Consider the following 27,480-nt stretch of genomic DNA (forward strand, 5'->3'; position numbering starts at 1 on the left):
ACTGGAATTATGGATATCATTTGCAGCAATCATCTTTTAGTTATTTGCTTGCACGTGCATGCAAATGTATTTTAAAATTTCTTAATACATTTTTAACATATCTTAATATGTTCAAACTTTTAACTTGTTTTGAAATTTTATAAACACAAGGAGGGTTGGCTTTAAGTTTGGGAAAGAAGTACAGAAAAGGTAGTTCGTGGCTCCTGTTCTAACATCTCAACTAAAACTATCTCTCAAGATGACTCTTAGGTGCTTAATTTTGTTTAAAATACAGTCATTGTATTATACATAATCACTGATTGGCCCACATGATAATTACCTGAGAGGTATCAAAAATGGTCCCTGAAAGAATTTTCATTCTGTTTTGTGTTAGAAACCTAGAATGTTCAGGCACATGTCTGTAATCCCAACAGTTGGGAGCAACAAGTGGAAGCAAGAGTCTAGGGTCATCCTCAAATACTGCTGTGTAGGATCTGAATTTAGTAACAAACTCTCTTCCCTTGAGTTGCAGAGAGAGAATACATTTTTCACTTTTCATTTTACTTAAGATTATTTGGGCTTGTTTCCAGAGGGTAGTCAAGATTTGCATAATGGTAGAGAAGTCATGGTAGCAGCTGAAGCACACAGGAAGCAAAAACTGGGAGGTGAGGTGAGCTATAACCTAACCACTCATGAAATATAAGCAAGGCTCTCTGTATAGGCAGTGCTGCCAGCAGGGAACCAGGTGTTGAGCTGTGTGAGCCTATGAGGGCATTTCTTACCAAACCACTACAGTCTCCAAGCCATTCGATGGAGTTTGGAATAATTGGTAGATAATCCAAGCTTCTGTAATGTTTGCTTTGGTACATTGTGGTGTTTTGTTTCCCTAGCTGGTTGACAATAAGTGTGTTGGAGGCACACTTATTTGTGACTGAAGTCATAGGCAAGGCTACATAGGCCTCTTGCCATATGTCTTTGCTGCTTTTGCATGCTGTTTTAACATTGGTACAGAAAAATCTAGATAAGGCAGTTTATGACCCTTTTTACTGATCCATAATGTTCTCATTAGGCCCAGTGTTCTACTAAGTCCTTTATAAAAGGAGTTTCAGAATTACCTGCACAATTTTTCACTTTGTTGAGTAGTTTGCTTTTCATAACACTGAATGTCAGGCCATGATGGTTATTGCTGACTAAAAATTATCCCTCTATATAAGTTTTGTGTGTGTTACATACATGTGTGTATCCATGAAGTTCAATGAGCAGCCTGTGCTGTTGAAGAGGAGGTTCCTATTTGGAGGATGGTAACATCCTTGTACATCTTAAACTTCATTTCCCCTCGGTCTCCTTCGGCTCTAGGTCCTTAGTCTGGAACATCAGCAACTTGTATTCCCTGCTCTCTGCTCCACATTTCACACACACTGGGGGGTATGTAGGTGCCATAGTGTGTATGTGGGGGTCAAGGATAACTTTGTGCAGTTGATTCTCTACTTTTATATGCCATTTCTTACCAAATGAACCAAGTGATCAGTGCTTACTTAGCATGTTGAAAACTTAGCATGAATTTCTTCTAAGTCTAGTTCTGGTCAGGAAGGTACAATATTTTTGGTAGTGTTTTAGACAAGCCAGAAACAGTTGGAGCTGTAGGCTATTTTTAACCCCAGATAATCCATTTTTGACATAGCAGCTAAAATAATGTTATAAATCAGTTGAATGATGTCATTCCCCAGCTTCAAATTAATAGCTTCTTGGGCTGAAATAAAATCTAAACTGGGATGAAATGGCTGTCTTCTTAGGACTGCTGTCTGGCCTTTTCCTGTACCTTGTAAAGTGCTTTAGCCCTTTTACATGATCATGTCTTCCCTTTAGATTGCTGTGTACACTGTTTATAGCTGACTACTTCTGAACTTAACAGCGCACATTTATTTTTTCTGACTATTCTTTACATACATATATCTCTTCCTTATCAGAATAAGCCCCCACAGAAGCATGACACTTGTTTTATAAATGAAAAGAGGAATCTCACCATGTCTGGTGGGGAGGGAGGTCTGATAAACAGTTGGAAGCTGAACATGGTGGCTCATGTAAACCAAAGGCCGGTGGATTGCTCAGTTCAAGGCCAGCCAACACTACACAAGGAGACCCAGTCTCAAAGTACTGGGACGTAGCAAGAAGGAACAGCAGCAAATCGATAGAATTGCTACCTTTCTTGTGAGCCCAGTCTCTAGCCAGTGCTTCAGGAACTTGAGTGCATCAGATTTATTTGGAAGACCTTTGGGACTTTTAGCATACAGCTTCTAGATCTGAGAATGTCCTTAACAAGTTCACAAATGATGCTAATAATAGTCTGTGACTTAAACTTTTGAACTTGTTGCCTAAGTGATAGATGCTGAGCCAGGCCAAATTTTGTTCCAACCCTGCATTTTGCAAACTAGAGTTAGGAGAAACCCTTTGTGCTGGAAGTCATAAACTGTTAAGAACAGGCGGCCTGAAGTAACTGCCATGTATCCTTTCATGTAAAGAAACCACTTGAAGAGAATGCCTAATACAGTAGCAAAGCCAAAAACTAGTGGCCTTAGTTTACTCATCATACCAAAGCCCTGCCTTCTCTAAGGAACTGCTATGATTTATTTCCATAATTTTAATCATTGTTAATAGTATGAAGCACTTGGCAGGCATGTAGAGGAGATAACATTGGAATTAGTTTTCCTTCACTTGTGGATTCCAGGGCTCAAACTCAGGTGGTCAGGCCTGCATGTCAAACATTGAACTATCTTGTGGGCGTCCAACTAAAATAGGGGGCGCCCAGTGTATAGGTGGTAGTTGTATCTGTAAAACACCAGTTGAGTCTGGGCCTGCTGGTCCACAACTTTAACCAAATTCTCACAGGATCTGAGTTTGCAGCCAACCATGGCTACATAGTGAGATCTGGTCTCAAAAAACAAAAATTGTTTGGTTTGTTTTTTGAAGCCCAGGATGGCTTTACTCCAAAACTATCCAGTTTTGGCCTCCCAAATGCTGAAATAGTCATGAGCCATCACAACAAAAAACATAATTATAACTGGGACCTAGAGAGATAGCTCAGCTCTTAAGAGCATGTACTATACCTGCAGATGACCTAAATTCCCAACATCCATTGGACATGGTGGTACATACCTTTAATCCCAAGCACAAAGGAGGCACAGACATGTGGCCCTCTGAGTTCAAGGCCAGCCTTGTCTAGTCCCAACATCCACTTCATACAACTCCAGGGAATCCGTGTGTGTGTGTGTGTGTTCTCTGTGGATCTGTCTATGTTGCCACAGACAGAAGTGCTGGACTATGGTACACTTCTCCACCTAGCTTGTTTCTTTTTCTCCTCTCACTTTCCCTCCCCCCTCTCTCTAACACAGATGCTTGGGATTGGGATTTAGCTCATACTTGTCAGCAGGCAACTTTACTCACTGAGCCGCCTTCTCAACCACACTTCTGGTAAGTGTAGGTTTGGTTTGGTGATTTTGTTTCTTTTGGATTTGTTGAACTTAGACCTTCTCAGTATCCCATGGTAAATATTGTGTTACAAATATTTTCAAAGGTGGAATTAGTGGGTACTAAGATCTTCCATCTTTAATGATGCCACAAGGTTCAGTGTAACTCTGACATGAAACTGGTAATAAATTGGTCAACAGTTTAGCACAGGGTAGGCTTTAGAATTCAGCTTTGGCTTCAGATATTTGAAGCATAATATTTGTGATGGATAATGGGTCTGTGATCTTCGGCAAGTTATTTAACCTGTGTTTTCACATCTTTAAAGCATTCAGTCCCTCACAGGGTTACAGCTAGCTTGGTAGCAACTAGCAGATGTGAGCACATAATTTACTAGTTGTTTTTTTTCCCCAATAGATCATAGGCTTTTTTTTTTCCTTTGTTTCAATGATTTGTTGAGACAGGGTCTTAGCCCATCCTGACTTGGAACTCAGTATGTAGCAATGTAGCAGATTTCATTTATTTTTTATCTTTTGGTTTTTTTTTTTCCCCCACCGGGTGTCTCTGTGTAGCCCTGGGTGTCCTGGAACTCTTACTCTGTAGTCTTGGCTGGCCTTGAACTCAGAGATGTGCTTCCCGAGTGCCCAGCATAAATTTTTAATCTTCTACCTCTACTACTCAAGCACTGAGAATGTGTCAGCATGTCCCACTAGATATCTAAAATTGTGAAGTTTTCCTTACTCAGAAGGAAAACAGCCCATCCCAGTCATTTTCAAGGTGTTAGCTGTGATGTGTCTGACTGGAAGTCTGCTTATCAACTATAAGTCTACTGGCAACTGTAAGTCTCCAAAGAGCTCTATTTCATTAACTGGCTTTATGCAATGGAAACAATTATAGTTGCTCATCTAGGAATGGATTTTCAAGTTTCCAAGTGAGGTTTGTAGGTTTATCCTATTGGTCAATATTGAACTTCTCCCCTCATTTTAGAAAAGCTGTGCTAACCCCAGCGGAACACCTTTTAACCTAAAGGCACCAGCTGACAGAGATATGAGATGTTCCAATTTATGATTGGATTTCAGAATCCAGCCTTCTCATTTAACTGAGTATGATTGTTGAAGAGGCACTCTGGAAGGCTGTGTATTTGGAGTAAAACAGGAGATTGTTGGTTCCCCATCATCTTAGAATTAAAGAATTCTAGACTAATTGTTTTGTTAAATGGTCCCAGCCTGCTGAGAATTTCTGAAGGCTTCTCCTCAAGTCGTTCTTGTTGGGAATCTCTTAGGTAGACCAAGCCAAGCCTTGGGTTGAGGTTGGCCTTTTGGGGGCCTCGTTTTGGTGTCAGGTTGTGGCTTTTTGCTGTGAATGGTGATTACACTCCCGCTGTGACTCAAGAGATAAGGAAATAGGGAAATCTGCCAAGGTGTGGGAGAGCTGATAGGGACCAGCATACAGCCACCCACCCTGCAGAGCATCGAGGATCTGAGCTAGACTGCATAGCCAAGGGACATAGTTGCTGCTCCCCTGGCCACTAGTCCATTGGTAGCACATGATTTGGACTTTAAGTGAGGATCACTTGCCCTCTGGGCTTCCAGCTGTCACAGTCTCCTACTGTGACATAGCAGAGGTGCTATGAAAGTCTGCACTAGAGAAGGTGGCCTAGAATGACTCAGGAAGGAGCCGAGGATAGGATTTAGAAACCTGGTATTCTCTTTCCAGACTACCTCAGAAGCTACAGGTGGAGTACAAGAGGCCTAATCCACTGAACTGTCATTAGCCAGACTGCAACCAGGGCAATTGAGGTAAAAATGGGCCAGTTAAATGAAGTCCAGCAGGAAGCCAGCAGCAACAGTTTAAAATGGAAGCAAAAGCAATTTTGTAAGCTGCAGTTCTTACAAATCATGTGTTAGTATCATGTGACCGATGCTGCTTTGGCATGGTGTTAGGGGCCTCAAGGGCTCACCCTCATTCAGTAGCTGCTCTGTAATCACTCCTCACCCTATCCTGCTCAGGTAGGTCTCCCCAGCACCTAGGCTTCAGAAAAAGGACATGCTTGTAAAGGTCTGTAGAAAGGATTCTTTTGTGTAGTTCTGAAAAAAAAAAACAGATTTAAGTGAGAAAAGGATCATGATAAAGTGTTTTGTTTGGCTGACATAAAGTAACAGGCTGTAGGTAGCCTCCTGTTTGTTGTCTTGTGTTAAGGCGTACTATTGCCGGATCTTTTCCATGTATGTTTTAATTTTAAATAAGACCCTTAATCTGGCTTCAGACTCCACAAGAATGGCCTTGAACTTCTGATTCTCTTGCCTTTTTTTCAATTAGAGGACAAAAATTTATATGAACTCGATTTTAAATGTTAGCAACTTAATTTGTTTCGTTTTATTTTATTTTTTTTAGACCCAGTGTCTCACTGTGTAGTTCCAGTTGTCATGGAATTTGCAATGTAGAACTTTGAAGCCAAAGTCTCAGATGCTTCAAACTCTTATCCTCAAAAGCTGAGGTTTGAAAAGAAGTTTGGCCTTTGATAGCATGTAGAGAGATTATTTCCAGATCAGGAAGTAAACAGATTTACAGGCAGTTTGGGGTTTTTGTTTGTTTGGGGAGGTGGGGGTTAGGATTTTTTTTTTTTAACACCAACTATAATCCCATCAATGTATTTCTAAAGAAATGTAAACTATTCATACATTCTCTTAAAACATCACAGTGTAAAACAAGTACCCGTATGTGTGAAGGCTTTGGCCACACTGGTAAAAATGCTGTCTTTGCTTCTGCACAGATATTCTTGTGCAATCCACTGGAGCACCAGGTGGACCCCAAGGAAGGGCAGGGCAGGGGAAGGTGATCTTTTGAAATGTTTCCAGGAGCTCTGTCAAGCTAGCTGTCTGTTCATCTTCCAGCCCAAGAGTGCTGCAGAAAGCTACAAGGACACTGATGAGACTAGAGATCTGCTGCCATCTTCTAGGGAAGACCTGGCCTGGAGTGTGGCCGCCTGGATTCGAAAATGTGTCCTTGACTCCATGGAGTAATTCTTGTAGTTTTGCCTAAAGGGGAGCAGAGGATCAGACAGGTGAAGCTGGGCTGTTTTGGGAGTTGTGTCATACTCCAATCCCTCATTTAAGTTATGTGAGACACTACCCTCATCCATATACAACTTGAAAACTTTGTAGTTTTTAGGATTTTGAAGGGATTCAAGACTAAGCCGAGCCCTGCCCACAACAGAAAGCTTATTTAATGAGGTTACTCTCTTATCACTCTTGGTCCTGTTGGGGACTTAGGTCTTTATACCAGCTCTACAGCTGGCTTGGGATGTGTGGGGGGGCATTGGAAGCTCACTTCCTGTCTCAAGAATTCTAGCCAATTATTTGTAAACTGCAGGAAAAGCTGTGTTGTAGCATGTCAGAACTGTGTTCCCAGAACACTGCCTTTGCCAGCAACCTCACTGTCCCCTGGGTACCTCAGTTCAAAGGGAGCACAGAGAGGAGAAAGGATTAGCCCGGCCTTACTTGGCAGAGTCTAGGAGTTTGATGGCCTCTTCATTTCTGCCTTGCTCCATAAATAGCAGGGCCAGCTCCAGAAGGGCATTTGGAATCAAGTAATGGTCATATTTAATCTTCTTTTCACTGTAAAATAGAAGCAGACATGGCCCACCCTTCAGGTCCTTTCCACAGCCTTCTTCATATCCTTACCTTAGGAAAGCTGGGATCTTCAGAGCCTTCTGGCATTCTTAGCTCACCTCCCTGAGTTTCAACCACTATTTCTCTGGGTTGATCTATTAACCTGGGAAGCCTGGTCCCTATCTTGGTATCTCTGACCCTTGCTCCATTCTGTCCTAGAGACAAACAACACAGTCTTCCTTGCCACATCCCTTCCTGACGATCTGCAGCGTAGTTTAGCCCTGTGAAGACAAGGTGCTTCTTAGTCTAGCCTTTCTCTATAGTTTTAGGCAGGGAAGGTCCTCACCGTGTCACCAGCTTCTGGTGTGTGTCCTGTGCCCAGGCACACTCAAAACTTTCTCCTTTGTTTTTGTCTACTGGCTAAACTTCCAAATTAATTTATTAATTTGTTTATTTATTGGGACAGGATCTTGATATGTCTTGGCCTCAAACTCTTAGCACTTGGGAGGCAGAGGCAGAAAGATTTCTTAAGATTATAACCATGAGCTATAATTATCCAAATTAACCACCACCTTGATAGCCTTTCCTGATATCTTTTATCCTGGCACAGAGTAGACATCAGCAAATGTATGGTGGTGGTGGTGGTGGTGGTGGAGGAGGAGGAGGAAGAGAAGGAAGAGGAGGATAGAGAAGCCAAGCCCAGCAGGAGCAGCCAGAGGCACTTACTTGGCAAAAATGCTCCTGAAATTCTCCTCTGCCTCCTGGATTCGGCCCAGATATTTCAGACACAGGCCTTTCAGCAGTTTGACCAAGCAGTCGTCGTCTGCTGAGTACTCATTCTCTGAGAAGAGAGGTGTGGGGGAAGAAGGTAGGCTTGCTCACTTCTGCAACAGTTACTCAGGGAGCCCCTCTGTGGAACCCAGGACACAAGTGAATCAAGACACGATTCACCTCAGGGGACTCACATCTGAGAAGAAAAGACAGATATTGAGATAATGGCTCCAGAGTGAATTAGGAGTGACTGGAGGAAGCTCAAGAGAAGGCCCTGGACAAGGAGACAGGGGACACTTGCTTAGAGGAGCTAACACTGGTCTTCTAAAAGGCTGGTTAGTAGGATAGAAGGATGAGAATGAAGTATCTGGCTGAACTCTAAAGAGCTGACCTAGCCTGTCAGGGTCAGGAGCCTGAGGGTAATCACCTGGGCCCGTTGCCAGCATCTCTTCAGCTTTGGTGATCACCTCCAGCATCCCATCAGTGAGTTTCGGCTGCTTCCCAATCACAGCATAACCATTCCAGATGTACATCATTTCCTGAGAGTGGGAGTAGGGCAAGTCAGTCCTAGGTCTCTGCCTCAGCAGGGCCTCAGTTTTCCCATCTGTACAACAGGCAGCTCAGTTCAAAAGGTCTTGAGGCCTTTAGATCCCTCATCTTCAGGTCTCCTTCCAGCCCATAAAGCTGTATGATTTAGGGATTTGTTATTGAGCTTATCTATTCCATAAGGGTTTAGGGTGGCCCAACTGCCAATAGGTTTCAGCTACTTCCCTACTGTACCTTGCATGAATACTGTCATACCCTCTCGTCATCCTAACTCCTCCTCCCTTGAGGACTAGGCCATGCCCAACACTGTTCAGGGAACCCTCCCTGCTCCAGCTGGCAGGGCCTCCCTTATTGAAGGAAGCTACTATTGAAGTTTACAACAGCAGGCTCAAGAATGGGTACCCTCGTCATCCAGATCAGAAAACATCCTGATCCATTTTCCCTTGACTTGAGTGACAGGAAATTCATTAAATTTTCATTTTCAGTAACTTAGCTTAGAGTCGTGTTTCCTAAACCATCAAGACAAGTAATGGATACTGAATGCAGTTTCTATAAAGCCCTAAAGATTGTTAGGATTTTTGTTACAATGTAGATTTAGGTCAGTGTTCCTTAAGTTGCTGTGTGTACTCAATATAGAAAACTGGCTAGAACGGCTCTAGAAGAGCCAGCAGTACACAGCCTGCCCTTCAAGTGTACTTACAGATGCCTTTCTACAGAAGTTGTGGGTATAGTCACTTCAACCCTTCCCATAATAGCCATCCCCATTTTGATAGTAATAACTTCACTGGACATCTTAAGCTAATTTTTTTTTTTTTTTGGTTTTTCGAGACAGGGTTTCTCTGTGTAGCTCTGGCTGTCCTGGAACTCACTCTGTAGACCAGGCTATCCTCGAACTCAGAAATCCACCTGCCTCTGCCTCCCAAGTGCTGGGATGAAAGGCGTGCGCCACCACCGCCCGGCTTAAGCTAATTTTCTTTTTGAGACAGGGTCTCTTGTGTTCAGACTGGCCTCAACCTCCCTATATAGCCTGAGGCTCCTCTACCTTCCTCATGCTGGGATTAGAGTGCTGCCACACTCAGTCTGTAAAATCCTTTAGAACTAGGCTAGGTGCCAAGGAAGAGCTGGCTTTACAGTAGGGAGAAGGACCCCTTGACACTATTGAACAGGAAAGTTTATCCAACAAGCAGAGCACAGCAGGGCTCCTACTTTTCTGGGCTCAGCTTATCTGATGTCAGCTCCAGTAATTCATGGAATTAGCCTAACAGTGGCCCTGGATTTAGACTCTGGAGCCTTACATCTCTGAATTCAAAGTTTTGATTCCATCTGTGTGAACTATTAAAGTTACTGCTGACCTGCTTTAGGCCTTACATCCCCTACCATGAAGGTCAAACATAACCTGGCCTGAGACTCCAATCCTCACTTCAGAAAAGGTTGATCTAATGAGGATGACTATGTAAATAGCAATTAAAACCCCGTGACAACAGAACAGTCATTGTAGGAACAAGACAGCCAGGTGCTTGCTCTGCTTGGGGCTGGGGTGTTATCTAGTATCTAGGAGAGCTGTCCTTCCGGCCTTGAGGCATCCGCAGCCTGCTGGCCTGTCTCCCATCCCAGGTTTTTTGTGAAACCCTTTCTAGTCCTTTCATCCACCTTCTGCCCAGGGGCTCTCTTCCTACCCACCAGAGCAGGGATTGGCAAGGAGATGGGGTTGGGGGAGAGGTAGCGCCTGGACTTCCGGATAGCAAACTTCTCTGTGGGTAGAGATTTCCCAGCAATCTTGAGCTTCAAGCCTGGCACAGCCCTGAAGAAGAAATGGAGAAGGGTTGAGGATGCAGGCCAGTGGGAGAGCGCCTGTCTAACATGTCCAAGTCCCCAGCAACAAAGAGCAGGAACACAGGGAGAACAGTCTCCAGCCTTTGCCTGTCTATACCTCAGTTTCCACGCTGTATGATGAGAGAGCTTGACTCAAAAGATTTAAAGGTGCAAGCCAGCCTGTGGTTATGGTCTCATTTCACAGTTCCTGCATGACCTGAATGCTTTCAAAAGTGGTTGAGCAAAGGTTCCAGAGCTGTTAGTGTAAGAATGTATCTAGGTATCTTCTAGGCCTGCCTCCTAGTTATCTCCCCTCTACGCCCAGGCCTTCCTGGGAGGGCCCACAAAAGTCTAATCCCAGTTTCACAGCCATGACCAACACCCAGAGAAAGGAGGGACTTACACAAACGAACAGCTCAAACCCTTAATTAACTCCTGCCTCCTGAATTGTGGCCTCCTCAGCTGTTTCAAGGATAGAACAAAGTGCACACAGCTGGGCATGCCTTGACTGGAGCCTCACCCACTACCAGCTGCCTGGCCACTAGGTGTGGCTGAGATCTCAGACCCTGAGCTGTATGGGTTCAGGAAACAACTGATGGGTGAGGCCACCCCAGATTCCTTGCTGTGTATTCATTGCAGAACCTCTCTGGGTCTGTTTTCTGATGTCAAAAAGTATAGATTATACTACCTCCTCAAGGTTTGTGGGAGAGTTCTGTAAGCTGGGGCCACAGGTTTCTCTAGCAGCGGGTTCTATGCTGTGTTTCAGCACTAACAAAGGCCTGTAAATGCAGCTGGCCAGCCTCATCACCACCACGGGAGGAGAGCTCTAGACATCATCCTCCAACTCCAGGTTAACCTTTTGACTCTTCACAAAAGGCAAATAAATGATGGAATAATGAAAAGATATAATAATGAAATAACAATGAAAAAGAATAGCGAAAAACTCGGGGGGGGGTGCAGCCCACTTGGTTCCAGGTTCTACTCCAGGGTCTTCAAATACCTTTTCCAGTTGCAAAACTAGCCTGCTTGTTATTCCTATCTCAAAAGAATTGTCCAAGGTGTCCCAGCTGGGCAGAGGTTTTAATGCTGTTGGTTTGATTCAGTGACTTGGACTGTGCTTCTTTGTGGCTCTAGCAAACTCCACTGATGGAGAGATCTTTCTACCTCAGTCTGGTGGTTTAAATGAAAAATGTTCCCTACAGGGATTTGAACACTTGGTTGCCAGTGGGTGGTGCTGTTTTAGGGAGAGGTTTAGGAACTATGACTGTGCTAGAGGAAGTGGGTCACTGGGGGCAAACTTTGAGAGTTCATGTATAGCCTCCCCCACTTCACAGGATTCTCACCACCAGCAGCACTGGCATGGAGTGGTGGAATAAGGGCACAGGGCATGTTGGAACAGGCAGCTTAGAGCGGGGAGTACCTATCACATCACTACAGCTCAGATAGCCATGAGCAGAGCCCGACACATCTGTCCACAGTTAGCACCATGGTGGGGCCCACCTGAATAACTCCACCTCATCATCCCCGAATGGCTTGTAGTCTTCCTTCCCAAACATGCTGAGGTAGGCAGCCTTCATGTAGATGTAGGTGGCCTGTGGAGACAGCAGCAATGAGACATGAAATTCAACCCTCACTGTGGTTCTGTAAAGATTTATAATCACTAAGCCCCCAGGGGAGGATGCTGAAGCAGAGGAGTTAAGAGGTGGGAGTTAGGTGCCTGCAAAGCAGCCTCCCTCTCCATCTTGGCCCCATCATGAGAGACCTATGCAACATGCAGGGCTGCTGAGACAGTGCAGAGACAGGCTGAGCATGGAGGGGTGCTACTGGGAAGCAGTGACTGCAGGATAGTGTGAAGACTCAGAGACTCAAGGGTACCCATATGAGTGGAAGTAGATAGGTAGGACATGCATGGGACATAGATGACCTGCAGTAGGGACTATATGAAGGAGGTATAGGTCCAGAGCTGTGAACAGGGGGCCCTTGCTAGGCCTACATCACTCATTTTAAACCTTCATCTCAATCCATCTTAAAACATCTGCAAGGACCTTGCCTGCTGGCTCCAGAGGCCACTTGATAGGAAAGTGGGAAGCCCTGCTTCAGCTGCAGAGTGACCTACACATCCTATAAGCATATTAAGTCCCAAAAGAAAGGGTTAGAGATGTTTTGCTCAGGGCTGCCCTCAAGTGGCCAGGTTTTGAAACAGCTGCCTCCCAGGACAGCTTTGCCAAGGAAAATACCTGCCAGTGATCAAAATAGAACCGGAGAAAAAGGGATCATCAGAACCTCCTGGAATATTCACCTGCACCATCCATGCTGGAGCACAGCCCCTCGGGTGGCCTACCCCTCAAACATGGCCAAGCTCGTCTAAGTGGGTGTGTAATGGAATCTCTCACGGAACCTTTAACGTGGTGTCACCCTGGCCCATACCTATAGGTCTCCCTTGCCCCAGACATGAGTATACTACATTCCAGGGACTGTACTTCCTGTCTAGCTTTGTTTTTATAGATTGAATACCTGTGATATATTCTGAATTTAATAAATACATAGCAGGAGTACATGTACACTAATTCAAAATCAGTTTCATAAGACTCTACATCCTCCACCCCCAAGAATCTTTCTTACTAGAACATTGTCCCCAAACAAATTCAGTTTACTTGGGTTTTTAAACTAAGAATTTAAAACTTTCCAATTAGTGTGAAATAACCAGGTCAAAAAACCTGTGATGTCTGTTAAACAACAACAAAAAAATGACTATAAAAGGTCTAACAACCAACCAGCAAATGAGTTGGGATCCAGGCATGGAGACACACATCTGTAACTGCAGCAGCTGGGAAGTCAGGGCAGGTAGATCATGAGTTCAAGTTTATTCTTAGCTTCATCATACGTTTGAGGCCAGCCGAGCTAAGTGAGACCCTACTCAAAAAAAGGGGGAGGGGGAATCAAGAAAAGAAGGGGTCACCTAGATAGCTCAACAGGTACAGAGGTGGTTGAAACACCCTGAGTCCAATCCCAGGAACCCACAAAAGGGTAAAAGGGGACAACAGTCCACACACACTGACACGCCCACCATAATACACAGTAATTAACAAAACACGTAAGCTTTCAAAACAGATATAGACAATATTTGAGAAAATACTCAACATCCTTAGCCATAAGGGAAACACAAATCAAAATTACATTCAAGAAAACCAGTGGGCAGGGCAGTGGTGGCGCACGCCTTTAATCCCAGCACTTGGGAGGCAGAGGCATGCGGATTTCTGAGTTTGAGGCCAGCCTGGTCTACAGAGTGAGTTCCAGGTCAGCCAGGGCTACACAGAGAAACCCTGTCTCAAAAAAAAAAAAAAGGAGGAGGAGGAGGAGGAGAAGAAGAAAACCAGCAACAACAAACACTGGTGAGGCTGTGGGGAAAGAGGAGCCTTATAGCCTGCTGAGACTGTACACTGCAGCCAGTATAGAAATCAGTATGGACGTTCTTCACAAACATAAAAATAGAGCTATCATACAATTGAGTATACCACTCCTCAACGTATCCCTAAGGAGTAAGCTTCAACTGCTACTGAGGCTGCACCTTCTCAGTAGTCTATCCTGGTCTCTTCCAGTGCCAAGCCTCCGCTGTGTTTCATGAGTCCTTCATGCTTTCAAAACCAGTACTACCTGGGTAACTTACACATTATCGATTTAACAGTGAGTGCAAAGTGCAATGTTGGTCGCCTCTAGCTTCTTAGAGTTTCTAATGTTGTGGTGAAACATTGTGACCAGAAGCAACCAGAGGAGGAAAAGGTTTATTTCACTCACAGCTCCTTATGACAGTTCATCATAGTAAGCAGCAAGGACAGGAACTCAAGCAGGGGAGGAACCTGAAGACAGGAGCCGATGCAGAGGCCATTGGAGAGGTGCAGCTTACTGCCTTACTCATGGCTTACTCAGCCTGTTTTCTTATAAAACCAAGGATGACAGCCCAGGGTGACACCACCTTCCCACATCAATCACTAATCTAAAAAAAAAATCCTACAGGCTTGCCTACAGCCTGATCTTATGGAGGCGTTTGAAGTTTCTTCCTCTCGTGGCTCCAGCTTATATCAAGTTGACATAAAAGCCAGTCAGGGGAAAAAAAAACATCTGGGTAGTGGCTCAGTGTATAAAATGCTCGCTGCATACGTGTGAGAACCTGAATTAAGACCTTCAGCACATGCATAAAGCTAGTTTTTCTTGCAGGTGTCTGTAACCCCAGTTTGGGACTGGCAAGTGGGGCGGACTTGGGGCGGACTTGGAGCAGAGCAGACACAGGAAGGTCCCTAGAATGCACTGGCAAGCCCACATGCTGATACGGCAAGTTTCATATTCTGTGAAGAGACATCACCTCAAAAAAGGTAGAGAACCATAGAGAATGACCTCTGGAAGCCAGTGAGTGTCTGGCCTCTTTCACAGATCTGTGTGCCAAATAGATGCTCTAGCACACAAACAAAACTGAGTTATTGGATAGTAGCTACCACATATGAAAAAGTTAATATGTGGTCTCATAGAGTCAAGAGGAACATAGTCCATAAGTCCCATGATGAGACAAGGGGATAGAGACGGATGGAGATGAGTAAGCCACAGGAGGATGCCGGACAAGACTTTAAAAGCCCCATGACAGCTGGACATGGTGGCACAAGCTTTTAATCCCAGCCATTGCCCTGCTCCAGATCAGAGAGAAGGGCTCCCCTCTGCAGCCCTGCAGTTCAAACAGTCCTTCAAGACACACATGGCCTACCCCTTGACTGTCACAATGTTGTCCCTGACTGGGGAGGGTTTTTTTTTGTTTTTGTTTTGTTTTGTTTGTTTGTTTTTACTGAAAGCCAGAATCAAACACGTATATCTTCTGTGCTTCATGTCTCTCCAGGATGTGCCTTCAGTCTTCCCTTTGTTCCCTCTGTATCCTGGCCTAGGGTTAAGGCCTGGCACCAAGAGCACCCAGCAAGCACAAGGATACCAGGCCCTTTCTCCCCCAGTCATAATAAAGCCAGAGGCTCTCAAGGCTGCCTATGACCTGCCCCAAATTCCTCCACAGGATCATCTGGTGGCATTTCTTTCTCACCCTTCCATAGCCCCTCTGGGCTTTTGCCTATGAAAACACTTTCTCTCCCTGGCCTCCCGATTCCCATCCAGACAGACCTCTTACTCTCACTGATAACCAGGAGTCAGGCTGGAGTGTGCAGTGACTCGTGCACAGTCAAGGCCTCCAGGGCAGTCAGGTGGACCACAATCACTTCTGATCCAAGGCCTCTCTCCCTGGGGTCAGCTGACACAGCCCCCTCAGCATGCCCGCACCCTGAGCCCATCTGTCTGTTTTCTGCCCTGGGTCTGCTTTGTGTTCTCGCTATCCTCTTTCCAACACCTCCCCCCCACCCCCGACTCCCCTCAAACAGTTTGCTTTCTTAGACCTACTTGGGGCCATTTGATTAAAAATAAAGTGTAAACAGTATCTTAGTGGTGCTAGGCATGTTCCATGCTTGGTGTGTCCATGTGGCTGGTGGCTGCCACACTTGGCTGGTGCAGAAGAAAACCACCCCTGCCACAGTAGACAGTTCGATTAGACAGCACATGCTAGACATGTGAGGCATGTCTATTCCTTGTGATGAACAGCTATGCTGACACACTAGAGTTGGAAGGAAGCAGCTCAGGATGCAGGGGATGCTTAGCATGGACAAACAAGGCCCTGGACTCAATCCCCAGCACCAAATCGAGTTTCTCTGCTTGTCACAGCTTTTAGTTCCTCCCACCCCTGAGTCCTGTTCAAACATTTGGTCCTGTTTAGATCCCAGTGGACATATCTGTGTTCAGTTAGGGGTTTGGCCCTTAGCTCTGAGGCTCTGAGGCTTATCTGGGTGGCCCCTGACCCACAGTGTCAGCTCACCTTGGACCAGGAGTTCTCCTTGCTCAGCAGGTCTGCGTAGAAGTAGGCCATTTTCCACTGGCCCTTGTAGGTAAAGCACCACATCAGCTCCCAGTAACACATATGGTGAAACTGTTTCCAGTGCTGCTGGGCCTCACAGCATTCTTCAAACCGCCGGACAGCCTGGGGACAAAACAGGTCAGCTTAGGGAGGGCTGCCCGGCCCCACATCCTCTACACCCTTTAACTCCCCAAGGTACGATGGGAATCTGGCTTCCTATACTGGCTCAACAATAATCCTTAAAGGCTATTCATGATGGTTGCCTCCCGTTTGGATTCTAGAGATCTGGTCACTGAATGAAAGCTTGGGGCAGAGCACACAGCAGGAGGGAACAGGAAGCACAAGCTGTTACTACTGTATGTTCTCATCCCTGTGTGTTCATGTGAATGGATGTGGGTGGAGTCAACCTCAAGTGTCTTTCCTCTGGAACCATCCATCTTTGTTCTGAGACGGTTTCTCACTGAGACCTGGGGTTCCCCAATTAGGCCAGTCAATTAGGCCAGCCCAATTAGGCTGTTCAACAGAGCTCATGTCACCATATCTGGCTTTGTCACGTAGGTGCTGGGGACTAAACTTAGATCTTGTCCTTTTGTGCCAAGCAGCTTACCAACTGAGCCATCTACCCAGTCCCAGAGGGTGTTAATATAATAATGTCTAGTCCTCCGAGAAAACACCAAAGATTCCAGTAGTTTCCATGGTTACCCACACCCAGGGATTTATCCTGAGAGGGCTGGCTGGAGACTTCCAGGACTCTACAATGTAGCATCCTATATTGGCAGAGTTCTCTGGACTTTGCCATGACTGTGACTTTCTCTGTCTCTAGCTCAGTAGTTCTCAATCTTCCTAACGCTGTGACCTTTTAATATAGTTCCTCATGTTGTAGTGATTCCCCAACCATAAAATTATTTTCATTGCTACTTTTTAACTGTAATTTTGTTACTGTTGCAAACTGTAAATATCTAAGTTTTCTGATGGTCTTAGGTGACCCCTGTGAAAGGGATGGTAACCCACAGGTTGAGAAACATTGCTCAATCCCTTCCCATGGCTCTTTCCCCTCCTACCTCACTCACACCCCCAGCCTATTAACCACATCCAGCCTAGTCACCCATGCACTGGACGGCAGCTTTTCCTGACCAGGAATGTCAGAATCCTGTATCTTCCTATCAAAAGCCTACAGTACCACCTCTCTCCTCCCAGACCACCTACAACAGAATTCATCTCCCACCCCTTCCCCTTCATGGGTTCATTTACCCTATCCCTGAGTATGCCTTTATATGTCTAACCTCTTGCTGGACTAGGACATCCCAAGAAAGCCCCACGTTACTCACAGCATCAATATTTCCTTTGATAGCTTCAATCCGCCCAGCAAAGAACAGGAAGATGGCGCCCTGCAATGATATTCGTGAGGATCCGTGTGGGTCCACTTGGTCCTGTGGGGTGGGGGTGCCCAGCAGCAGTTGGTCTCACCTTGGGGTATCGGTTCAAGTAGGGCTTCAGCAGCTTCTCTGCCTCCTCGATGTTGACATTCCCAGTACCTGGAGGTGGCAGGGGGTACATTGCTCCGGTTACCACTGCTGGGGCCTGTGCTCCCTCTAGCAACCTGCCAAAGCCTTGTTGGGACCTCAGTCTTTCCCTTGGGATGCCACAATGATTCTCCCTATCTGTAGAGTGATAGGAGACTTAAACTAACGTGGATACTGTCCCATCACATCACGGGCTCAATAATCTGGAGGCCATTTCTCAGTCTGCACCCAGAAGACTGGGACAGCATCTTCATACTTTCCACAAGGTGGCGCAATTACCCCCATTTCACAGATGGAACCCACGCAGAGAGGAAGTGGATGTTCAGCAAGCAGGCCAGGTGCAGGCTGGCTGACCTGGCTCACCCCAGTGCTGGGAACCCGAACAGGGTGTGCAGCCCCTCACCCGGGAGCCCTCCATCTTGCACACTGGGCCTCCTACCGAGCACGAAGGTGAGGAAGGTGTGATAACACAGCAACAGCATGACGCACAGCACTGCACGGAAGCTGTGGCCGGTTGCGCCCTCCTCCAGCTGAAGCAGCCCATAGTCCTGGGAGACAAGAAGACAGGCTGGGTGGGTTCCCAGAGGATGCAGGGCCCAGGTGAGCACCCACGAGATGCCTGTTCTCCAGAGCCAGGGGAGGTGGTGCCAGGACTGTGACTCTGAGCAAAGGACTGGCCTCCCCACCCCACGAGAGGGTCAAGAGAGGGTGCAGATGGAGAGATGGGGAGGGGAGGAGGAATGGCTTGAGGGAGGTAATCCTAACCGCAAGCTGATACTGATGGCTCCAGGAAGCCTGGGGCCTTGAAAGGCTTGCTGGGGGAGAATGTTCCAGAACATCTCTGGGACCGGACCTAACCTGTGCGTGTGGTCTCGATCGACCTTCCTCAGCATTCATGTCCTTTCTCAAGTACAGGCCTGGCCTGCCTCAAACCCTCCACAGCTTCTCTGCTGTGGGATATGCTCTGCCCAAGTTGTGGCTGCGGGTTAGTGTTGACCTTCCCACCTCAGCCTTACGGAGACCCCCATACCCAATTGCCTGCTCTAGGGAGCAACCCATCAGGCCCTGGAGCCTCCAGCTGAGTACCACAGACAGAGGGGGTTTCCCGGGGCCAAGGATGGGCCTGAGGAGCCACTGAGCCTTGCTTGTGGTATGTTTTTCTCCTCTGTGTTCTGCCCTTTGGATGGTGCCCTGGGGAAGCCCCAGATCTGGGCTCACATAGCTCACCTCCCACCCACAGAGAAGCCACACAGGCGGAGCCGTGGCCAACCTCACATCTATTTCTGAAGACCGTTATGTGTCACACTGGGTTTCTTTGTTGAGAAAGGGTCCCACCAAGTATCTCTAACTGCCTGAAACTCACTATAGAGACCAGGCCTTGAACTAACGGAGATCTTCCTGCTTCTGCCTCTGTGTACTAAGTGCTAGTGTTAAAAGCTGTGAGCCATCATGCCTGGCTTTGTAAGGGCCTCTTAATGATTTTTTTCATGATTAAATAAGATGGATTTTGTATAATAACATTTCCTTTAAATAAATTTAGGTAAAAATGATGTCATTTGGGAAAAATTACAGGTAAACCATAAACTAGTGGTCCATATGTGTCTGATATCAGAAAGGGCTACAGGGAAGACCCTCCCTCAGCATCTTCAGGACAATGTGAAGCCTCTTATTTTACAGAGAGGAAACTCATAAGGAAAAGGGAATTGTCTAACATCATGGGGAGAAGGGGAGGAGGCTGGGGATAACTCCTGATGTCCTGGACAGTGCCCCTTTCACCACACTGGCCCCCTCCTGAAGGGGACTTCCCTACTCTGCTTCCTGGTTCTTCTCAAAGTCTGATGCACAGAAGGGCCCCCTTCACAGCTCTCAGATGATGTAGGGGCACCGAAAGCTGGCCTTAGATGAAAGGACTGGCTCAAGGCCTGGAAGTGAGCAGGTGACCAAAGGGAGACCACCAGGTTCCTAATACATGTCATGGAAAGACAATGTGGCCTCAGTTCCCTATGGGGCTATCCTCATGTCTACCCTTATGGCCAGGCGGGGAGAGATCTGTGGCCTCACAAACCCTGAGGGAAGCCTGAGGCTCAGAGGTCTAGACCAGCTCCAGGGCCACACACAGAGAGGTATCTGAGCCAGGATTGGCACCAGGCCATGGTCCCTCAGCCCCACTCTGTCTAGCCCAGCTCTAGCTGTGGACTGGGCAGATGGAGGGTACCCAAAGGTGGGCATTTACCTTGTTTCCTGAAAACCCGACAAACTCCAGTAGCCTCAGGATCCTAGTGGGAAGCATGGACAGCGTCTGTGGGATCAGAGGCAGGAGGTGTATGGAGGGCATCCTGGGGAAGTCAGAGGAGCCTGCCCATGGCTTACCCTTCACTCTGGTGAGAGAGCAGCCACCCTTTCCAGACTAATACCAGCCTTTGCACCATCTCCCTGGACCAGCTCCTTCCTTCACAAGCAGGCTCAGCATCTGCGTGTCTCTCTGACCCCGCCCGTACTGCTCCCTCTGCCTGGAACACCCCTCCCTGCCTGGAACTACTGTGGATCTTTTCAGAGCCAACTCAAATGCTTGTTTCTCTTCCTCCACTGGGAACCCTCTCCAGAGCCCCTGGAGAGAATTTGGATCCCTGTCCCCTGTGGGTGACAGCTGCTTTCAGCCCTGAGTCCTTCCCTACCCCTGGTGAGCATTTTAACAGCCAGCTCTCTGGGGTGGAAACAGTCTGGTTTCCCTAGGTTGCCAATTTCTATGGCTATAATTACCCACCTCGCAGGGGTTCAAGCTACCATGTAGGCACATGTGGACTCTCTAGAGGTGGTCACCCTCTGTGACACCCTGCTCAAGCCCCTTAAGACGGGTGATACTTAAGAATCATCTCAGGGTCCCATGCCTAGTACACAGCCAGGCACAGTGGCACAAAAGGGTGACCTTGTGTGGGACAAGGACATGCAGGAGATCTGCATCTGGGGCCCAGACACTCAAGAAATAAGGGGTTCCCACTCACCAGGTTGAAGGCTCCTACGCCGAGCTTCACCCCTCCTTCAAAGTGTCTGTGGCTCTCTCCCTTAGAGTAGTGTGAGGACTGGACGAGGCTATCTAGTTCCCTGTGGGAGGGCGCTGCTTAGCCACATGCTGGAGCCAGGCTGGGGCCCATCCCTCCATCTCCCTGTCAGGAACTCAGTAATGGTGGACTTAAGCGTTCTGCAGACCCAGAGAGCTGTTACTCGATGAATTCCCTCTTGTCTTCTACCACAGACGGATGCGTCTCAGCCCTAAATGGCACCACATTGGCCCTAGTGGTACAACCATACAATACATTCCTTTGGCCTCCATTGCCATCTCAGGCTGGATAATTCTTTGCTGGGGGGAAAGAGGGAACCTGTCCACAGTATAGGATGTTTAAGACATCCCTGGCCTCCCTCCTTTACATGTGAGCAGGAGCCTCTCCCCAGTGGGATAGCCAGGATGTGAGCCAGGACCTGGGAGGTGAGGTAGAGCTAGCCTGACGCAGTGTCCTGATAGAGACAACATGTCTGAACACTGTAAGGCACAGATGAGCTGGGCATGTTTGAAGACCTGAGGGCAGGCCTAAGGGTCTGCAGCAGAGTGATGTGGAAGAAGCTGAAAAGATTGGGGAGGGGAGCTCATGGGATTATCCCTCAAGGCATCATTCTTCAAGAGAGGGGAGCTTGGGAGCTGGAAAATGCTGGCCTGGGTGGGCATGTACATTGCAGTCACCCTTCTGGAAGCTGGCAAGGACACTGGAAGGACTGTGGCACTGGTCTACTTGTCCCTGACAATCCCAGCACAGCCCTTCTTTAGGTGTACTGAGCAGGGGACAGTCACCCTGGAGGAGGAGGTAAAAACAGCAAGTGTTCTCAAAGTGTAATGGGAAATAAGTTCTCCTGTGTAACTTAGAAGGAGGGCTGGGTTTTCAGAGCTTTATTTGGTTGCAAGACTTACAGATAAGATATTACATCACCACACTGGGTGAAAGTGTTCTGGCTTTCAACCATCAGCACAGCTTGCCCCTGGCCCAGAGGACTTTTATCAGGTTTCCAGACATAGTGTGGGAATGGTTCTAGGTCTTGGGGAGTGTGCATCTATATGTATGTATATGTATCTGTGCATATATGTGTGTGTGTATGTATTCATGTGTATATATCTGTGTCCATGTCTGTGTGTGTGTGTGCCTATGTCTGTGTGCACACATGCTATCCCTGTATGTTGAAAGGTCAAGAAAAACTTCATATGAAAAGTAGGATTTGGGGTCTGGAGAGAAGGCTCAGCAGTTAAAAACACTGACTGCTCTTCTAGAGATCCTGAGTTCAATTCCCAACAATCACATGGTGACTCATCTGTAATGGAATTCAATCCCCTCTTCAGGTGTGTCTGAAGACAGCAACAGTATACTCACTCACATACATTAAATAAATAAATAAATAAATAATCTTTTTTTAAAAGGGAAAGTAGGATTTGGATTGGGCCTTTACAAATGTATAGTTCTGCTGCTGTTCCTTAAAGTCCTCTGTCTGTCTGTCTCCTGCCCACCAGCCCAGCCTGTTTGTGCCCACCTGGGTCTTCTTTTTCCCTAGCAGACAAAGACACTCAAGAAGCCAAACATACAGTATAGTCAGAAAACCAGGAAGACATTATTCCAGAAAATGGAAGTCCTGGAGGTACAGAAATCTATCCAAGCTCCCAGTTTTCTAGACTTCAAGGCTCCCAAAATGCAGTCTGAGGGGATAGGTATTCGACTATGTGGTCCCAGGCTCCCAGCTCTCCGCAGGCTGGCCCCACTTACTTGTAAGTCTGGTAGCTGTTCCGAACTTTGATGCCACCCTTGATGAAGCTCACCATGTTCTCATCCTATGGTGGGGAGAGATGAAGAGAGCTGGGTCCAGGGCTGGTGACTGGAGACTAGAGGGTCGCACAAAGCTGTAGGCCTCCACCCTGTGCCCAGATCTATGGTGGATGAGGTGGGAGTGGTCAGAGATCACTCAAAGCAGTCTACCACAACTGCCTTTCTCAGACAGACAGACAGACAGAGATATAGACACATACACACAGTCAACAGTGTCTCCCTCTGGTAGAAGGACCATGTAGGATAAAGCGGGGTGCTCATTCTTAGAATATTGAAGCAAGTTGTGATTTTTTATTTAAAGTACCAGCAGTCCCTAGTTTGTCTGGTGACCCCAGTCCTGGGTACCTACTCACAGAAAATGAATAGGGATGGGCTGGAAAGCATTGTCAGACGTGTCCACAGCATCATGAAACCAAAACCCAAAAGTGACCAAGGCTCCGCCATGGAAGGCTGGGTAAACTGAGGCATACTTACCTAAGAGAATATTGCCCAGACAACACAAGGACAAATGGAGAATTCAAGTCCCACCAAACTAGAAGCCTTTGTGACACACAAAACCAACCAAAACATAACACTATGCTGTTCTGACACATATGGGAAACACTCAGGTGGGGGTGACAAGGAAGGTAATGGCTGGGACAATGTCAGGGGGTAGAGGGATGTGTCTTGTGTTGACTCTGGCCTCCAGATGAATCAGGGTATGTGTGTAATAATAGCATATAATGAAAGTAAATAAAAGAAAATGCCATTCTTGCTTCAGTGAATACTGAACTGAGGACTAGGGTTAGTCCAGCGTCTATCATCCAGGGCCACAAAGGTTTTAAAACAAGCTAATGGTATCTGTCTAGGATGCCTATGAACCACATCAAAGATCAGCATGACACGGCAATCCTAAAGGTGCCTGAGTAGCATGCAGACCTTGGCAGTGACCGATAGCTCTATAACTGGATTAAAGATCTATACAATAAGGAAAACCATGTCTGGAAACTTAGCCAACTACTAGTGCCAGTGACATCATGGGTATTGGAGAATCTACATTCATTAATTTATTAAACCAGCATAATCCCTAACAACAGTCTATAAACATTTGTCCTTATACCACAGATAGCTGCAGCCTTCACCCCACGTTAAGAAAGCGTCTCTTTGTAACAGATGGAGACCACTACAGAAAGCCACAACCAATCAGAACACAGAGTTGTGGAGTCCCAGTGGATACATCTACAAAACATTCCCATACCTAAGGCTCACTGCAGAAGAGGGAGCAAAGATTGTAAGAGTCAGGGGACCAGGGAGTTTGCTGTGAGATTGTGTCTCCTGGGATGTCTGAGGCTACACCAAAGAGACTCACCCACCTGACTGCCCAATCGTGAGCTGAACAAGGATGAAACCAATGGACATGCCAAGGTGAACAGGGACAAGCCCAAGAGGCCTCAACCCTACACTGAGAACGACAGAAAATAGGAGAGCTGGGAGTGGGAGGGGTGGCCATCCCCAGGAAAGAGCACACCAATTGTTGTCCAGTACCTAATGGTTAACTCTGAAAACATACAATTAATATAGACAGAACAGGTTGTATTTAGCAATGTGTATGTATATACATATAAGTATATGCATGCAATAACAATTAGTGAGAAAAAGACAGTCCATAAATTTGAAGGAGAGTCAGAAGGGGTATAACAGCAGCTTTGGAGGTAGGAAAGAGAAGGGAGAAATGTTGTAATTAAATTTCAGTTTTTTTTAAAAAAAGAGCTAAGGAAGGGCACACACACACACAAATGGATCCAATTGCACCCATGTACACACATGCACACACACACACACATGTGCACATACACTAAAATATTTTAAAATGTGGAAAGTGACAGAGGAAGATACCTGATGTCAATTTCTGTCCTCCACACATGTATACATAGACCACATGTTTATGCAAAACAACAGATCTGTCATAAGCCTGGTATTATTTGTCCCAGGTTTTTGCTGCATGAATCAAACAAAGCAGACCTGTGGCAATGCCTGTGTCCACGTGAGTCTTGACAGGAACACAGCAGTGACCAGAGGAAACAGCTGCTATATGAAGAAGAATCAGGCACCCTCCTTACCCAGCATGGCCAGGCTTCAGTGTCTGGGAATCTGAGCCTCGGGCTTTGCCACTTCTCAGGGGGCAAGTCACGCTTGGACTTGGTGACTGATCCAGAATTCTAATGCTCTCTACACAGGTGTGGGTGGGCTGGGGTGGGGAGAGCTTCCTACCTGCAGGAAGGTCAGGGCGGCTCTCTGCAGCAGGCATTCTGCATAGCAGACCTCTGCGTGGATTTCCTCTGCAGGAACAGAAAACAAAGCCCGGGGTTCTAGGCAGGAGGCTCAAGTAAAGCCACATTCCCTCTGGGACATATAAAGTCACAAAGGCACATTCTAAACACCCCTGGGCCTGAGGAGCAAACCCACTCTTCAGACTTCCAGATGCTTAGCTGGTGATGTTGGGTGGCTGGGCCTCTCCTGTTCTAACCCTTCCTCCAAAGGCCATAGGCCAGAGACACCTGTGTCCTAGGCATTCGGCCAAAGCACAGCCTCCTTAAGAACACCAAAATGAGCAACTTTTCTCTCCTTCTTTCCACACTCCCTCCCCTTCCTGGGCCTGGAGCCACCAGCGTCCATGCTGGAGACGACATCTTTGATGCCACACCTTCTGTGAACTGGTCAATGGTGGGACGGTGCACCAAGTTGCTGAAAGAGTCCGACATAGAAGACTTCCTTCGGTGCCTGGAAAAGGAAAAAGGCTTCCAGTGATTGCATGAGGTGGGAAGAGGGACCAGCCTAGGTCACACTTGTCTTTATGCGTATGCACACACACACACACACATGCAAGAGCACATACACACACACTTTGCTACACTTTCAAATATCTGAAGGTTTGTGGGCACCTCCCACAGGGTCCCCAGACTCAGGCTCTCCCAATCCAGGGCTGGCTTGCTGGACTTCTTCTTTCTTCATTTCTTCCTTCTTCACTGTGCTGGGGTTCAAACTCAGAGCACCCCATATGCTAGGCAAATGCTGTATTGAGTCGCACTCCCAAACCCTAATCCAGGGCTTTCTAATCTTTTGGCCTTGCAACTGTCTCTGGTCACCCCCTGGTCATGTGCAGGCACAACCCTACCCCCTACCCCAAGAGCCATTGCTACTATGGGATGACGCTTTCTAGTGCCTCTAGCTTGCCTGCCTCGTATTAGATGTCATGGGTGGGGCTGTGTCCTGCCAGGTGGTGTGCTGAACAGAACTGCTGAGGCCTAATGAGCTCCCGGATCCCCAGGGCCTGAGCCAGACGTGAGTGTGTGCCCAGCGGCCAGTGACACCATCAGTACACAGACACTCAGGAACTGTTCCCTCATTCATAGACTCCGCACTAAACTCACTCAAACACACACCAGGCCCTGCCACCACGTCAGCGGGACAACCCTGTGACTCATACATCATCACACCTCTTTTATAAATGAAAAAAGTTGAGTCCTGGGTGGGGCCTCCCCAAGACAGAGTTAAAAGGTGGCAGGGACAGAATCCATTTTCTCCCCAGTGACTGGATCACACCAGATTCTACAGCCATGCCAACAGGGACAGCTCTCAGTACCAGAGGACACAAGTCCTCTTAAACAGCGTTTAGCGACACACCAGCCTCTTGGTCAAAACAAGGAGACTGACAGAAGCAAGAGCCTCACTACCCCTCTCCCTGACCCCAGGGCTCTGACCTCTGACACAGCAACTGTGCTTCCTTCATCATGTTGCCAGCAAGCAGGATGTCCTGGGGGTCGAAGGTCATCATGGCCTGCATCTCCAGGATGGTGGCATACGTCAGTGAGTGATACATGCTCTCCTTGGTTCTGAGGGACAAAGTGAGCACTGAGAACACCAGAAGTGGCTGGCTGCCGGGTGGTGGTGGTGCACGCCTTTGATCCCAGCACTTGGGAGGCAGAGGCAGGCGGATTTCTGAATTCGAGAGTTTGAGGCTAGCCTGGTCTACAGAGTGAGTTCCAGGACAGCCAGGGCTACACAGAGAAACCCTGTCTCGAAAAAACAAAGCAAAACAAAACAAAAAAACAACAACAACAACAACAACAAAAAGAAGTGGCTGACTGGCTGCGGGTCACCTGCCAGCTCATCCCGTTTTAGCTGGGGACACATTTCTAAAGTCTAACCCTTTCAAGGTATCTTAAATGACCTCCATCCAGGGAGGAAGGGGGAGAGAAGGGGAATAGAATAGTGAAGGCAGTGGGAGAAGCAATCTTGTAGGTAATAAACACTTTGCAGACAGATAACAAACTGCCAAACGTTTAAAAACTAATTAAAAGCAAAAGGTCTTGGTCCAGTCCAGCTCCTCCTGCTGAGTGACCTCAAGTGACCTTCTAGGTCTAAATCTCAGCTAGTCTCTCCTGGTGAGGGGTACAGGTCCTGTTGCTGACTGAGGCTGCTCTTGTCCACAGGAAGTGCCTGCCTCTAGCCACTGCCCCTCCTCCAGCAGGCCAACCCTCATCCTCAGCACCAGCCTCCTGCCTCCTGTTACTTCTGCTTCCCCATCTCCTCTGACACCTGGCTGAACCACCCAGCATTCAAGACTGCACCCCCGGGGCAGCCAAGATGGCTCAGCAGGCAAAGGTGCTTGCCACTGAGCCTGACAACCTCAGTACTTACACTTTCCATAAGGAAGCCCCACATTTCCCTCCTCCAGGCCCTTGCCCAGGCTGCTCTCTCTTTTTCCTGCCCCACATCTTCTGACTCAGTCACCATAGGCCTCAGCCTTCAAGACACAGGGAATTCAGGCTCCTCCTTGGGAGCCACACATCTGTGACAAGGCACAGATCACACTGAACCCATATGAGGACAAGCTTGACTCTCTGTCTTTCTCTGTCTCTCTCTGTCTCTCTCTGTCTCTCTCTGTCTCTCCTCTCTCTCTCTCTCTCTCTCTCTCTCTCTCTCTCTCTCTCTCTCTC

At 47.2% G+C, this 27,480-nt stretch overlaps 1 protein-coding gene across 1 annotated transcript in view; it reads right to left on the minus strand.

The window, feature by feature from the left end:
* Positions 1-5,785: 5,785 nt before the first annotated feature.
* The window catches only part of Ttc39a (tetratricopeptide repeat domain 39A), a 35,337-nt gene continuing 13,642 nt past the window's right edge, over positions 5,786-27,480 (minus strand). Inside the window, exons 3-18 of the mRNA XM_028785951.1 lie at positions 26,242-26,373; positions 25,185-25,261; positions 24,752-24,819; positions 22,442-22,506; positions 20,642-20,741; positions 19,873-19,938; positions 18,079-18,187; positions 17,584-17,651; positions 17,445-17,504; positions 16,078-16,239; positions 11,682-11,773; positions 10,050-10,170; positions 8,251-8,362; positions 7,779-7,893; positions 6,942-7,058; positions 5,786-6,479 (exon numbers count right to left, since the gene is read on the minus strand). Of these exons, the coding sequence (XP_028641784.1) occupies positions 6,356-6,479; positions 6,942-7,058; positions 7,779-7,893; positions 8,251-8,362; positions 10,050-10,170; positions 11,682-11,773; positions 16,078-16,239; positions 17,445-17,504; positions 17,584-17,651; positions 18,079-18,187; positions 19,873-19,938; positions 20,642-20,741; positions 22,442-22,506; positions 24,752-24,819; positions 25,185-25,261; positions 26,242-26,373 (1,588 nt within the window). The 3' untranslated portion in view covers positions 5,786-6,355. The remainder of the gene's footprint in view (positions 6,480-6,941; positions 7,059-7,778; positions 7,894-8,250; positions 8,363-10,049; positions 10,171-11,681; positions 11,774-16,077; positions 16,240-17,444; positions 17,505-17,583; positions 17,652-18,078; positions 18,188-19,872; positions 19,939-20,641; positions 20,742-22,441; positions 22,507-24,751; positions 24,820-25,184; positions 25,262-26,241; positions 26,374-27,480) is intronic.

Source organism: Grammomys surdaster, unplaced genomic scaffold, assembly GCF_004785775.1.
Source record: "Grammomys surdaster isolate TR1022 unplaced genomic scaffold, NIH_TR_1.0 100, whole genome shotgun sequence".
Classification (NCBI taxonomy): domain Eukaryota; kingdom Metazoa; phylum Chordata; class Mammalia; order Rodentia; family Muridae; genus Grammomys; species Grammomys surdaster.